The 13,667-nt window shown below is 48.2% G+C and overlaps 1 protein-coding gene across 9 annotated transcripts in view; it reads right to left on the bottom strand.

Annotated features, from left to right (window-relative positions):
- Nucleotides 1-13,667, bottom strand: part of DIS3L2 (DIS3 like 3'-5' exoribonuclease 2) — a 355,216-nt gene that overhangs the window by 76,988 nt on the left and 264,561 nt on the right. For all 9 annotated transcript variants that reach the window (XM_088021501.1, XM_028105173.2, XM_028105172.2 and 6 more), the window contains one exon: nucleotides 3,327-3,560. In XM_088021501.1, coding sequence (XP_087877627.1) covers nucleotides 3,327-3,560 — 234 coding nt within the window. The remainder of the gene's footprint in view (nucleotides 1-3,326; nucleotides 3,561-13,667) is intronic.

A 13,667-nucleotide genomic window follows, 5' to 3' on the forward strand; every position in this document is an offset into this window, starting at 1 on the left:
TGCAGGCAGCAGGCCCAGGGGAACAAACACGGTAGCTCCTGAATGGGGCCATTGAGCTGATTTATAAAGGATCTCGCCAGTGTCCCTTGCTGCGGAAGACTGATGTGCTCCTCCTTCTAAAGCTGTGGTCCACACAACTTGTTTTCTGGGGAACCAAGGAATCAACTCCAAGGATGTACATCCATTATTTTCAAACCCTAATTAACTGGAACCTAATCAGGACTTTTGAGGGCTTCCCCCCCCCCCCCCGCCCCCCGGCCCACTTTGAAGGAAAATTTTTCTCTCTTAAGTCAGCATGGTGTAAATGGAGAAAAACTGAACAAAGAGTCAGCTATCTGGATTTCCTGCATATAAGCAACTCACTTAACTTTTGGGGGGGGGCATCAGCTTGCCAATGTATAAATTGTGAGAGCCAATGAGGTATAGATATCTAAGGTTGTTTTCAGCAATTAAATTGATTCTAAGATAAGCCAACAGACCAGTATCAATCAATAATCTGTGATCATTCTTCTACCCTCCTACTGTGAGTTGAGATCACCTAATAGTGATCTTTTACAGTTTTATAGTTACAGAGCATTTCTTATATTTAATCCAATCAAACATTCTAATAATCTGATAGAGTAAGATCTCTAAGATGTTATAACAGAAGCCTTCTCATTTGATGTGCCTGAAGGAGTGGTTAGTAAGTTACTGTAGGAGCTGACTAAGGGGGAGAATCAGGGTGCCCAGGTGGCTCAGTCGGTTAAGCGTCTGATTCTCGGTTTCGGCTCAGGTCATGATCTCAGGGTTCTGGGATACAGTCCCACGTTGGGCACCCTGCTCAGCAGGGAGTCTTCTTGAGATTCTCTCTCTCCCTCTGCCCCTCCCCCCAGCTTATACTCGTGCATGCACTCTCTACATAAATAAAATCTTTAAAAAAATAAAGAGGGGAATCATACATAAGAGATATATTTATAACTAATCATTTAACTTAATTTATATAAATGTACATTCATTCGTTTTTTAAAATATAAAGCTTTTTAAAAGAGGATAATTGGATTCCTACATTTTTTCTGATAAATTACACTCATAATTCAGTGTCTATAATTTATAGTTTTTGTTTCTTTTTTTATATATTTGGGTTTTTTTGTTTGCTTTTTTTTTGAGAGAGAGAGTGGGAGAGTGTGAGTGAGAGTGAACAGGAGAACGGGCTCCATTTCACAACCCTGAGATCATGACCTGAGCCAAAATCGAGAGTCGGACCCTTAACCGCCCGAGCCACTCAGGTGCCCCTACAGTTTTTGTTTCTTTAAAAGACAGGGAGAATGTAGACATCTGTAAAGCCATCTAAGTACAGAATTCTTCCTGAATTTTATGATTTTTTCCCCTATTTTTTTATAGCTGTCACACGCAAACAGCAGAATTTTTACAGATTCATCCTTATTGAATCTTTTCAAACAATTTCAGTTTTCACAGAAACAACTTTCTTTTTTAAGATCTTATTTGATCAGTATATCTTATTTGAGTCAGGTAAATTGCATGGATATTGGATGCACACAGTTGCCCTGGTGGGAGCAGAGGCAGGAGGGAACATGAGGCAGGCTGCACAGCGTGCTGTGGGCACCCACCACTGCATCCTGCACAAGGAAGGATGAGCACCGGCTGACGTGACCACCCACAAGGCATCCGGGGGAAGAGTTCACGAAGGCAGGGGGAGAGGCCTGTCAAGAGCTTGGGAAGGAGGGCAGGGCTGGAGAGACAGATTTTGGCATCATCAGCATCCAGTTAGTAGTGACGATCATAACCGTAGAGGAATTCATTCAGGGAGTGTGGATAGAGACAAAAGAGAGGGTGGGGGAGACTCCAAGGAATGAGAACCCTCTAGGGGAGAGCAGAGGAAGAGGCTTCTGCAAAGGGACCAGCAGGACATTACTGGAGATGTCCGAAGAGAAGCAGAGAACCAGGAGATGAGCTTCAAAGGGCAAAGTGCAGAACAAAGTCCAGGAAGCAAGAACTGAAAAGCGTCCTTGGATCTGACAGCCAGGTAGTCCCTGGTGAGTAAGACCTGGGGTGTGTTCGTGCCCCAACAAAGCATTTCACTGAAGGAAGGCAAGGAGATACTCTGTCATCTCCTGTACCTTTGGTCCCTCTTCTACTGGCTCGGCTCTCTTCATCAGCGGCCACTCTACCTCCTGCCTGCCCATCAGCATTCGTGAGCAGACAGGCTGCCTGAGCCCAGGCCAGGGAAGGAGGAGCATGAGAGCTCCAGAAGATGCCCTGACTCCCTCAAGCCCAGGCAGAACAGCGTGTCCACTTGCCCCAGTTGCTGCTAACTTATTCCTAGGCCCAAGGCCGCAACTATTTGCAAGGCCTGCTGAGAAGTTTATCACAAAAGCTAGGACGAAATGAAATCTTCAATTAGAAAGTTTTAAAACAAAGCTTTTGAGAGCCCTCCACGCTGGAAGGCTCAGACAAAGGCATCTCTGTGAGGTTGCCCCCTTGCCGGTGGTCTCCATCAGCCAATCCTGCTGCTCAACTCATTTTTCAAATGCCCAGAGACTTCCCCCAGCATATAGTGACCAGGCAGGGAGAGTAGGTTCTCGGGGGTTTGAGTAAGAAATATAAATGAGAGAAAAACCCACACAATCCAGAACACAGTCTCTACTCTATAACGTACTGACAACTAAAGAGGAATAGGATTCCTAAGTCATAGGAGTTGCCACACATGGAAACGGAAATGTGGTCAAGTTTCAGCGACAGCTACCTAAGTCCCATGGGGCATGGCTGCGATACTCAAGAGCAATCAGTACCATTCCTGGCCACCATGTTCCTCAACGGTCAACGTTTGCCAGTCTCTTCAGTTCTCTGCCTTTTTAAATATGAATCCAGAATTTATAAATATATGACTCTTTTTGGGAAATAAGGGATAAAAAGAAATAACGCTTTTTTAAAAGCCTCATGATCAGGTACTGGTCAACTACCCCGTAAACTTCCATGTTCCTGTTCCCACCTCCATTCAGAGGGATGTGAGGTAGAAACTGAGGGAAGGCTCAAATAGTGGGTTACAGCCTGGCCAGCAAAGACCAGCTGGGAGTTCTGGTCACAGGGCCACCCACACAGACACCACCCTTTTGCCTTGGCTCACGTCAGTGGGTCTCATGTGCCTGTGAAGTTCGGAGGGTGGGGGAGACTTAGTCCTTGCCCGCCTCAGAGAACGCTGTTTTAGTGCTGTGACTGGGGAAGGAAGAAGGGAAGATCCCAAGACTGCCATGTTGAATCTCATGCAGGCTAGGTTCGAGCATAAGTCAAATCTGTTGGTTGCACAAAAAAAAAAAGAAGTGACTGACTTGATCCAGACGCAGTGCGCCGTCCACAAACCGTTGTTTTCGCAACTCCTTTGCGATTCCGTGGAGATTCAAGACAGCCTGGTGTACCTCCTCACTGGTGTGCTCGGGGGAGATGGGCGGCAGCTCCTTCTCAGGGATTTTCTCGGTCGGGCTTTCAATCATGCTCTGTGCGTGCTCGTAGCTCAGTTTGGTACAGGAGCGAATGATGGTCCGACCAAACCATTCACCAAGGATCTGCAAAGACAGATTGTGAGGGAATCATGAGGAGAACTTTTTCCAGGCTTTTCTTTCATGCAACCATTCATCCATACACATTCTACAGAGATTTACCAAGCACCGACTCTGTGCTCAGAATGGTGTTAGGTTCCAGCTAGGCATGAAGACCGATCAGATGTGGAAGCTGCTACCCTCAGGGAGCTCAGACTCTGAGGGATGGATTTAACAGGCAGTGGAGGTCTAAGCACACGGGTGGCATAGGCAAGGCCCAGCGGGAGGGAGACTCGAGGTGAGGGGCCTGCTGGAGCGCCTTTTCATTATTTTGAGTGAGTGGTTGGTCATCAATAGCAAAACTGGAAGAAAGAGAAGGGGTGGGGGTAGAAGCCAAAGATGTGACACATGGGGACTCTGTGGACTTGGTAATGGACCAGATGTGGGGTGAGGGAGAAAGTGGGGTCACTGACAGAAACAGACACAGGTGAGAGAAGCAGGATGGAGGCAGAAGGAGAAAAGGAATTCCAACTTGTTCTATTTGGGCCATGTATGTAAAGACAAAGGTCAAGAACAGGGTTTCTCAACCTCAGGACTATTGAATGGACTAATTTTTTGTTGTGGGGGCGAGCCTGGGCCTTGTAAAATGTTCGGTGATATTCCTGGACTCACCAGACATCGCCAAACATCGCAGGGGGGGAAACTCGGCCTAGGCTGAGGCCCACTGGGCTCGAAAGATCCACCCAAGTTGAGTAGTGGTGCTCGCTCTGGTGGGATTACTGCTGATTCGTATTTTATCCTTTAAATTTGCTTGTATTTTCTATAAGGAGCGATTATTGCTTTTAAAACAAAAACAAAACAAATGTTAAAATATTCTGGGGACTCCTGAGTCTGAGGTGCAGGGAGGAGATCCAGATGGTGGGCTCTGTAGCAGGCAGCTGGGGTGTGGGCCTGGGGCGATGACTAATCTGCAGGTAGGAAGCCGGCACCCTTGGCAGGAAGGTGCGAGAAAGAAAGAAAGGGCAAGGGAGAGTCAAGGCTGCATTCTCTACCACCTTCTCCATTTTCGGGGGCAAAAAGAGAATCTGGAGAGTGAAAACAAAAAACAACAGAGCTCAAAGGGATAGGAGAAAGGTTAGGAGTGTCCAACGTTAGGGGAAAGGGGCTTCAAGAGAGGACTACTCAAAAGCCACAAGAGACACATCCAGAGCACTTAGGAGGAGACAAGACGCTTCCCACGGAGCAGCCATTTCGGGCAGCGACCCTGTGAGGTAGGTCTTATTATCCTCATCCTGCAAAGGCGGGAACTGAGGCACGGAACAGTAGGTGCCGTGTCTGAGGTCACAGGCTGGGGAAAGGCACAGCCAGGAACTGAGCCGCAGCAGTGCCACCTGAGTCTGAGCTCTTGGCCACTGGGGAGAGTCAAATGCCACTTGGATGTCAAAGAAGATAAGAACAAAGAAAAATCTTTGCATGTAGCATTTGCTTATTGGTGATCTTTAGGAAGGGTTTTTAGGGGGAAAAGCAGAGAGCGGGGTGGGGCGGCAGAGTCAAACGGCAGAGATTTGGGAAAGGCTGCCACAGTGGGCCCGTCCACCCTCGGGGCAGCCAGATCCGCCTGCCCTCATGCCAGGCAAACAGCAACATCTCTTCCGTGTGTCACGATGTGAAGAAGTCTGGGAAGTCCTGGGTTAAGGACAGGTGCGTGGTTGGTGGAGGCAAGGCAATGAGTGTGGATGACCACTTCCGGGGGGGTTGGCAGGACAGAGGATTATGCTGGGTTTGTGGGGTGAGGGGAAGAAGCCAGCACAAAAGGAACGGATCCTGGGCCAAGTGGAGGCACCCATCCATGAGATAGGAAGAGTGGCCTGGAGAGGAGGCAAGAAGGAAAAGGGAGGCGAGGGAGGCAACTTTGGGGGCAAGAAGTGGGGAGGTGAGAGCACTCACATCAGCTAGCCCCATTCTATGGGGGCAGAAGGCAAAGGATGAGGGGGGCTAGGTGGGGCTCAAAGCCATGAAGAAGTGGAAAAACTCTGAGATAAATATTGTGGGGAATGGATTCACGAGCAAGGAAAAGCCAGATGTACTGAGAGGCAGAGGGGGCTCAGGAGGAGGGAGGGAGGTCTAATCAGTTGTGGAACCTCTCTGCCTGGGCTTGCAAACATCCCCTCTGCCTTCCTTTTCACAGGTCAAACCGTTCTGTTCACAACCTCAGAAATATGCTTCCTGAAAAAAAGTCATCTGAAGGATCCATGGGTGTTTCCAGGGGGAAAGGAGAGCGCCCAGCCCAGAGGAGCTGTCCACGCCACACAACTTCTATAGCACATGGCTGGTTACTACCCTGGAAGGCAAGAGAGAGACCCTCTGATACCCTAACCTGCCCCCGAGGGAAGAATGAATACTCTTAAAATGGCAGCCAAGAAGCACAGGAAGAGAATGGTAGAAACTACCCTCACTTTCCTTTGATTCAGTGCAAAGAGCCTCATTATAGTCTTGGATCTGTAATATCAGCCTTTAATTTTCTTTAAAACAAAACAAAACAAACAAAACCCAACCCTTAAACTACACTTTCTGGATTATTCCAAGAACCACTCCTAACCCAAAAATATAAGTGATTCAAATACTGTGCTCATGACTCTTCTGCTGCAGCAAGTAGGTCCTGAATTTGGCTCTCAGGAGGTGTCTGTGTGTATGCTGAATGCAAGAGAAATTAGACAGCCAATTTGAGGTATCGTCCAACAGTCCTGGTGGGGAAGTACTGCGTGCGGGTCTCCAGAAGAGCCCCTTTCAAGGTCAGCCCATGCTTGTCCTTCTATCACATCCACATTTCCTGAAAACTCCCCACTAACGGAGTTGCTCCAAGCTCCTCTAGAATGACAGGGCCACGACTTATTCATTCTTGTGGTCACAAAGATTTCCCCTGGAGATTTAGCTTATTTCCTTTTCTCCGTTTCACTCCAAACCCAGTCAACCCGCTTCCTTCTATGTGTCCACATTTTGTTTGCCAGTCTGTCTTTAGCATGCTTGGGGAAACTTTCCTTTCCGTTCGATTCCACACACCTTACAGTTCCACAGATTCCCTCAGGCATCCAAGGCATAGGATGCCTGGCCTCCTGGGGTCTGTGTCCCATTTTTCCTGGAGGACCCAGGAAACCACGGCACGCTTATACAGGTAACCGCCACACATAGGTCAGGCAGACTCCCACCACCCTGACTGGGCATCTATTTTCACGTAAACTAGTGGGTCAAGAACTGCTTTAAAAATCTAATGAAAGCCCCAGGTCCTCTTCTTTGAAATATTTATGCACCAAATTTTGCAGTAAGTTCCACAAGGTTCCTGGACACTCTGCCAACCCCAAGCCCATATGTCCTTGCTCTAAACAGAGCTTTGTTTCTCTCTCTGATTATAGTGCTGAGTGCCGACCAGAGGCCACTTTTAATCCTCAGGAGTTCTTAAAATTTATTACCTGTAACTTGGCAAAATCAGAAGTCTACCACTCCTTACCAAAGCTTGAGAACAAGACACATTGGCTGCACTATCTCAGTTAGTTTGAGCTAACTTTTCCCTAATGGGCACCTCTACTCCTCTAGCTTGTTTCCTTCTCAGTCAATGATGGGCAGCCTTCTTACCAGCATACATGCACAACACCAAGTCAGATCATGGTATGGATGAGAAGTTTCCTAGAGCGCTCTCACCTTGCTTGAGCACCCCCTCCCCTTCATGCCTGCATCCTAGGAAATCTGCACCAACCTTCTTTCTGAATATACAAAGGCCTGAAATGGAAGCTCTGAAGAGCCATCAAAAACTTTCTGGCCCAGTGACTACTGCCTCACTTAGCAGAACCCATCCTGCTTTAACACAATCCAGTGATTGTGGGAATCATCCCTGCTAGGCAGATTTAAAAAATTCTTAGGGTAGGGGCGCCTGGGTGGCACAGTCGGTTGAGCGTCTAACTCTTGGCTTCAGCTCAGATCATGATCTCGGGATGGAGACTGAACCCTGGGTCGGGCCCCATCCTCAGCGCCAGGTCTGTTTGAGATTCTCTCCTTCTCCCTCCTCCTGCCCCTCCCCTGCGCACGCGCGTGCTCGCTCTCTCTCAATAAATAAAATTAAAAAGAAAAAATCCTAGGCCAGGAAAACGTGGGGAGGCAGCAGAGAAGCAAGGAGCCCATCACTGCAGACAGGGCAGCAGGAAAGCGAAGACCCAAATGGGAGTGGGGGTGAGGTTCCCAGGGGCAGCACGCCTTACGGTACGGGAGGAAGGTTTCTCTCTGGATGGAACACCTCATCAATCTCCAATTTGGAAACTGTCTTCACATCAACGCCCTGTCCATAACCAGGGCCAGTGGCAGAAGACAAAAGGACAAAGAGTTTTTCATGGAAAAAGTAAAAAAGCCACAAGGAGCTTCATAAACAAAATCCTTCAGAAAGAAGATCATGTCCTTCTTTCCTTTGCTTAATCACGGGATTCGGGTCACTCCCTTTCTGCAGGCGGCAAGTTTCCCGCATATGCTCTAGGACATGACTGTTTAAACACTGGATGAAATGCCGTGCCAACACGCACTGAACGCATACGGCCGAAAGCAACCTGGTTAGAAAGGAGCGAACAGTGCATACCTCGAGACCTCCTTTCTGGTACCAGGTAAGCCAGGAAATGGCACAATAGTTGAGAGCACCTGGCCCCATCGGGGTGCAGAGCGCTTCCACACCTACTACCTTTTAGAATTTCTTCCACACATCTGGCGGGAGTGCACCGATCAGCCCATTTTACAGGTGAGAAAATAGGCTGGCGGTTTGTGAAAAGTCACACAAGCTCCTAAGTGGCAGCCAAGACTGGATCCGTGTCTAAATATGTAAGATTCAAAATTCAGTGTCATGTGTGTTATACCTCAGCTGAATATACTGTATTTCAGCTGAGACAGACAGTGAGGTAAAGGAAACAAAGTATGCCTCAAATACATATCGACTTTCTCTAACTTACAGATACAAAATTGTGAGGAAACACATCCTTTGGAAATTGTCCATTTCCACCCAACTGTATTTTAAAATTTATTTTGAAAAAAAGGTCAGTGCCTCCCTGTAGGAAAGACATCTCTGATTCAAAAACCTGCAAATGAGGTTAATTTGTAATTTTAAGGGATTCAATGCAAAATCACTCCTGTAGCAGCTCTGGGCTTCTGCATGTGAAATATTTGGTTCAAAAAACTTATCAGGAAGAAACATTTTCCTGACCGGAACAAGAGCAGGCTGTCCGGGGTGGCCAGGGTGGGGGTGGGGCAGACTTCTGCTTCTCACACCTATGAACACGACGCACCCATGGGGTGGGAGGGGGGTGGGGGGGGGCACAGCACGAGGTGAGAGAAGTCAAAGGTGCCAAGGATACTTCTGAAGAGGAACTGGGCAGAAAGAGGAGGGGCTCCAAGACAGCTGGGAGGGGCAGAGAGCGACCTGTCTGGTAGAAGGTGCTAGTGACTGCAGTGGGCACAGGCAGCAGGGTGGGTGGTAGCTACCTGAGGAGCAAGCAGGGGTCTCCTCTGCTAGGCCCACTGTGACTGGGTGAAGCCCAGGTCACTTCTTAAAGAATGAAGAAGGCCAAGGTAGGATTAAAGAGTAAATAAGAGATGGAAGCCAGGTCTTTTCCGAGAGGCTCTGAAGCTGCTCTGGGCCCACCAGCGACCTTTGCCAACGGTGGGGAGGAGGGAGCTTGGGCAGCAGAGGGCTGTGAGTTTGCCAGCCTGTTTTAGTTTAGAGGGCAGACTGTTTATGGGTTAGGCCTTTCTGGCAGATATATTTTATAGAAAACAAGCCTGAGTAAACTGTGCCCTTGTGTCCTGTCTCAAGCCACCTGCTATCAGCCTAGTCTGCTGACCCCAGACTATAATTGGGCCCCTTCCCATCCTGATCGGGAGGCAGCTGTCTAGACTTCTAAGCCTAAGAGGAGGGAGACAAGGAAATTTCCTCAAGGGTTTGCCTCACAAACCTAGGCAATGGCAGGAACGTGAGAAGAGCTTGAAGACCCGGATGTGGTTAGGAGATAAGAATTCCATTCCTATGACACGTTGACGGCACCACACCTGAGCAGTCCTTGAAAAGGGTTCTCTTTACCTCAGACAGTTGCAGGAGGCTGGGAGGCCTAAGGGTGGTGTGGAAGGAAGCTGGAGGTGGAGGGAGAGGGAAGAAAGTGTAGGAGAGCAAGGGAGGGAGGCTTCTGAAGACTGGGTTCAGACAGACCCGGGAAATACAAAATAACAAACTTCTGAGGTTCATTCATTCAGCTCCAGCCTTTCAACAAGACCAACCTGGCGCAGTTCTCAAAAACAGAGGTCCTTTAAAGACACCTACCATAGTGACCCGTTGTATTGTTTACTAACCCTTGGGCCCAAATCTTTAAATTTTTTTTAATAGATTTTTTTAAAATTTTTAAAATATTTTATTTATTTATTTTACAGAGAGAGAGAGAGAGAGAGAGAGAGAGAGAGAGCACAAGCAGGGGGAGCAGCAGACAGAGGGAGAGGGAGAAGCAGGCCCTCTGCTGAGCAAGGAGCCCAATGTGGGGCTTGATCCCAGGACCCTGGGATCATGACCTGAGCCGAAGGCAGATGCTTAACCGACTGAGCCACCCAGGCACCCCCCAAATCTTTAGATTTAACTCAAATACACTATTAATAACATCAAAATGCAGGAGACAAGCTGATTAAAAATAATTTTTAGTTCTTTGCATGGCAGCTTTATAAATGATAAATGTCTTTTCTGGTTTTGTTTTTTATTTCTTGAAAATATTTTGTTTTGTATTCTTACTTTAGTCCCAAGGATTCACAGCAAAGCCTGTGCTCACAATTTAGTCTGCTGTTACCCTGAAGTGACCTTAGGTAAGCCTCTAATTGCCCGATGCCTTCATTAGCAAACTGGGACACGAGAGGCCCTGAGAACACAGCAGAGTTTTTCCAAAGGCTCCTTTGGTCTTGGGTTGTTCCTACAGGCCTGACATAAAACAATTCTGCCCCTGCCTCCACTAAGGACTAAAGATGGATGTTCGGGAACTTCTCTATTATTCTCAGAATCAGCCTTGGAAGCTATTGTCTCTCACTGGGAGCTAGTGGGGCAAGATTTCCACTGCAGGGTCTAAGGATGAAACACAAAACCCAACAATGTGTTTCTTCACCAGCAACTGAAGCCCCAAGTGACATGACACTGTGCGTGAACCCCAGCTCCGCGGGCTTGCTGCAGACGCCATGATGGCCCAGGATGCGCACGCCATTTTCTGTTTCAAGTTTCACAGGATTCCCGCAGGTGGCAGCTGGGGCAGCAGTGGCAGGATGAGCGTGGGGAGCGGTGGGGGCGAGAGCCTGTGGAGGGGTCCGCGTGGGTAAGCGGGTGGCGCGGCTTTGCCAACGACATGAGTCATGTGAAGCCCTCCTCAGCTCCCAGGACACCGCTCAGGAGTGCTAGGAAGGCTGCTGCAGATAGAAATGTCTCACCCAGGGGAACACCCGTCCAATTAAGCAGAATAAATAAACAAAGGACTGTGAAAACAGGTATGCATTTCACTTTATGAAATCATTTTTGAGCATATGTGGCACTGTGCTGTGTGGGGAGATTACCAAATTAGGAGTGGGCTCTGTTTACAAGGATGTTTAAGATCTAGAAGGACAATAGATCTGTGCACAAATGGCTCTCAAGGGCAGGGGACAGGCGTTGCAGGGGTGAAGAGATGGGAGAATGGATTCTGAGGGAAGGTGGGGGTTCTCCCATCTGAGCACCTTCCCAGACTTCCCAGGGGTCCCCACTCTTCACTCCCTCTGGGCTGGGAGTGCTAGGGGTCCTCTCCTCTTACTGAGTGCTAATCCCTGACCTGAGGTTTGGGTCCTGAGTCTCCCAGTCCTTTGTGACCTGGCTCCAAAAATCTGTTCCTTCTTTCCTCATTTTCAACATCTCTTTTTCTATTTGCCTTCCCCTATAGCCTACAAACATATTCCAATATCTCTTATCTGGTTATTAAAACAGGAGAAAAAAAATCTCAAAGTGATTCTCACTCTTCTCTCACTACAGTGGTAATATGCATTACCTATCTATACCATATATATATACACCTATAAATGCACCATCAGGAGATAACTACTGTTTCTATTTGGTGCATATTTAATTCCTGTATCTTCAATACCTTGTGTCATGTCCAAACAGAGCAACTATTCAGTGAGTCTTTACCAAATGAATGAATGAAGGACTAATAATGGTTTTGTGGAAGAAGTGGCATTTTAGATGGATCTCAGAGGTAAGCAGGATTGGTACTGGTAGAGATGAGGGGAAGGACATGCTAGGAAGAGGGGAAAGCAGATGCAATGTCTCAGGAGTGTGGCAATTTTTAGGCCAAAAGAACCCTTCAGTGGCAAGAGTAGAGGCAAAGGGAGGATGGGCAGCACACGGTCACAAAATGGGGACGAGTTGGTGGAGGTCTATGCACATCATGCTCATGAGACCGGACTTCTGGGAGTAATCCTAACCTACCACCATGCTGTGAGAGCATGCTGAGCAACAGAGTGATGGGACCAGATTCACCTTCTGGAAGGTCATCTAACAGCACTGGGGAAATGGAATGGAGGGTCATGAAGAGAGTCTGCCAACATCCTAAGGGAGGAAGGCAAGGACTGGGCAGGGCGGCGACTGTGGGAACAGAAGAGAGAGGACCGATCAGAGCCAGCTGGCGAAGGGAGAGCCGTGCGCACTCAGAATGGACGTGGCTGGTGTGAAGCAAGCTGGAGACTGAGCGACCGAGTGGCTCAGAGGACGCCGACTCCATTACAGGACCTAGACAACACAAGCCTTAAACCCAGGCTGCAATGGGCGCATGTTTTACTGCATGAAGAGAAGGGAAGGGATGAGGGAAGGCGGAGAGGGACTGTCACTCTCTGAAGGGGGCTTCAGCAGATCCAGTAGTTGGTCCCTCTGGTTCCCAGGGAGAAATGAAAGTCACCTGAGGAAATGGTGGATCTTGAGGGAAGAGGAGTGCAAGGCACAGTGGAAGGCTAGGGCCACGAATAAACGTTATCCAGCGATGTAAGTAGTAAATAAAAGGATTCCCAAGTAGCAGCCTAACTGGTAGACACCACAGTGCTCCCACGATGTCCAAAGTTCCCAATGGGTGCATCAGATGGGGCCTGGACAGATTTTTCTAGAACTACCGGGAATGGGCAGAGACCTGATGCCCGCTCTCTCATGGCAGTTTGGGAAGTGTGATTCTCTCAACTGCAGTCAGGTCATGGAAGCTGGGGTGGGGAGCGGCTACCTAGTGGAGAGGTCAGTTTTATAATAAGAGCCAGCTTTTCCCATGTGAGCAAAGATGCTCCAGGAAATGAGAAGAGACTCTAGTCCCAAGATGACTTTGTAGTCCATGCATTTCTAACAGAGAAGACAGGGAGAAAGTAACAGGAAAAAAAATCCCATTGTAAAGACTTTTTAGATTTTATTCTGAATGAGAGACTGCAGAGTTTCTGAAAAGGAGAGACACGACCTAATGTCTGACTCAGAAGACTCACTCTGACTGCTGTGTAGATGAGATGAAGTGGGGCAGCCGAGGCGAGGAGGACAGTTAGGAGGCCGCTGCGGTCCAGGTGGGGATGGCAGCTTGGCCCCAGGTGACAAGGCTTGCAGCGGTAAAGAAGGGGGGCAGATTCGGGAGGCAGTTAGAAGGCAAAGCTGAGGTGATTTATTGGTAGACTAGATGTGAGGGGTGAGAGAAAGACCGAAGTCAATAATGACCTTCTGGGTTTTGGCCAGCATAAATGGCTGAAATGAGGTTGCCCTTGATTGAAGTTGAAATAAGCAACTTCTGGCGCACACTCCTGCAGCCCGGCTGAGCCAGATGGCACATGGCAGGGACGCTGTGGGAGATGCAAGCTGTGGATTGCTACTGTCATTGTGAGACCCTTCCTTTCTTATTCTGCCCTTTGACCCTGAGGTTTCATGGTTCTAAGGTCTAAGTACTCAGTAATCAAGCCTAATTATTGCTTATGACCTCTTTAAAGCATAACATTGGTGTTTTTACAAAGGTGACTTCAAATGAAGCTGTGGTCTGATGAGTGGGGCACACAGGACGTGGTGTCTGTTTGCAGGGCCTTAGTGCCGAGTGACACAGA

This window comes from Eumetopias jubatus, unplaced genomic scaffold (assembly GCF_037043125.1).
Source record: "Eumetopias jubatus isolate StellerSeaLion01/CBP00866 unplaced genomic scaffold, mEumJub1_p1.0 scaffold_3, whole genome shotgun sequence".
Taxonomy (NCBI): domain Eukaryota; kingdom Metazoa; phylum Chordata; class Mammalia; order Carnivora; family Otariidae; genus Eumetopias; species Eumetopias jubatus.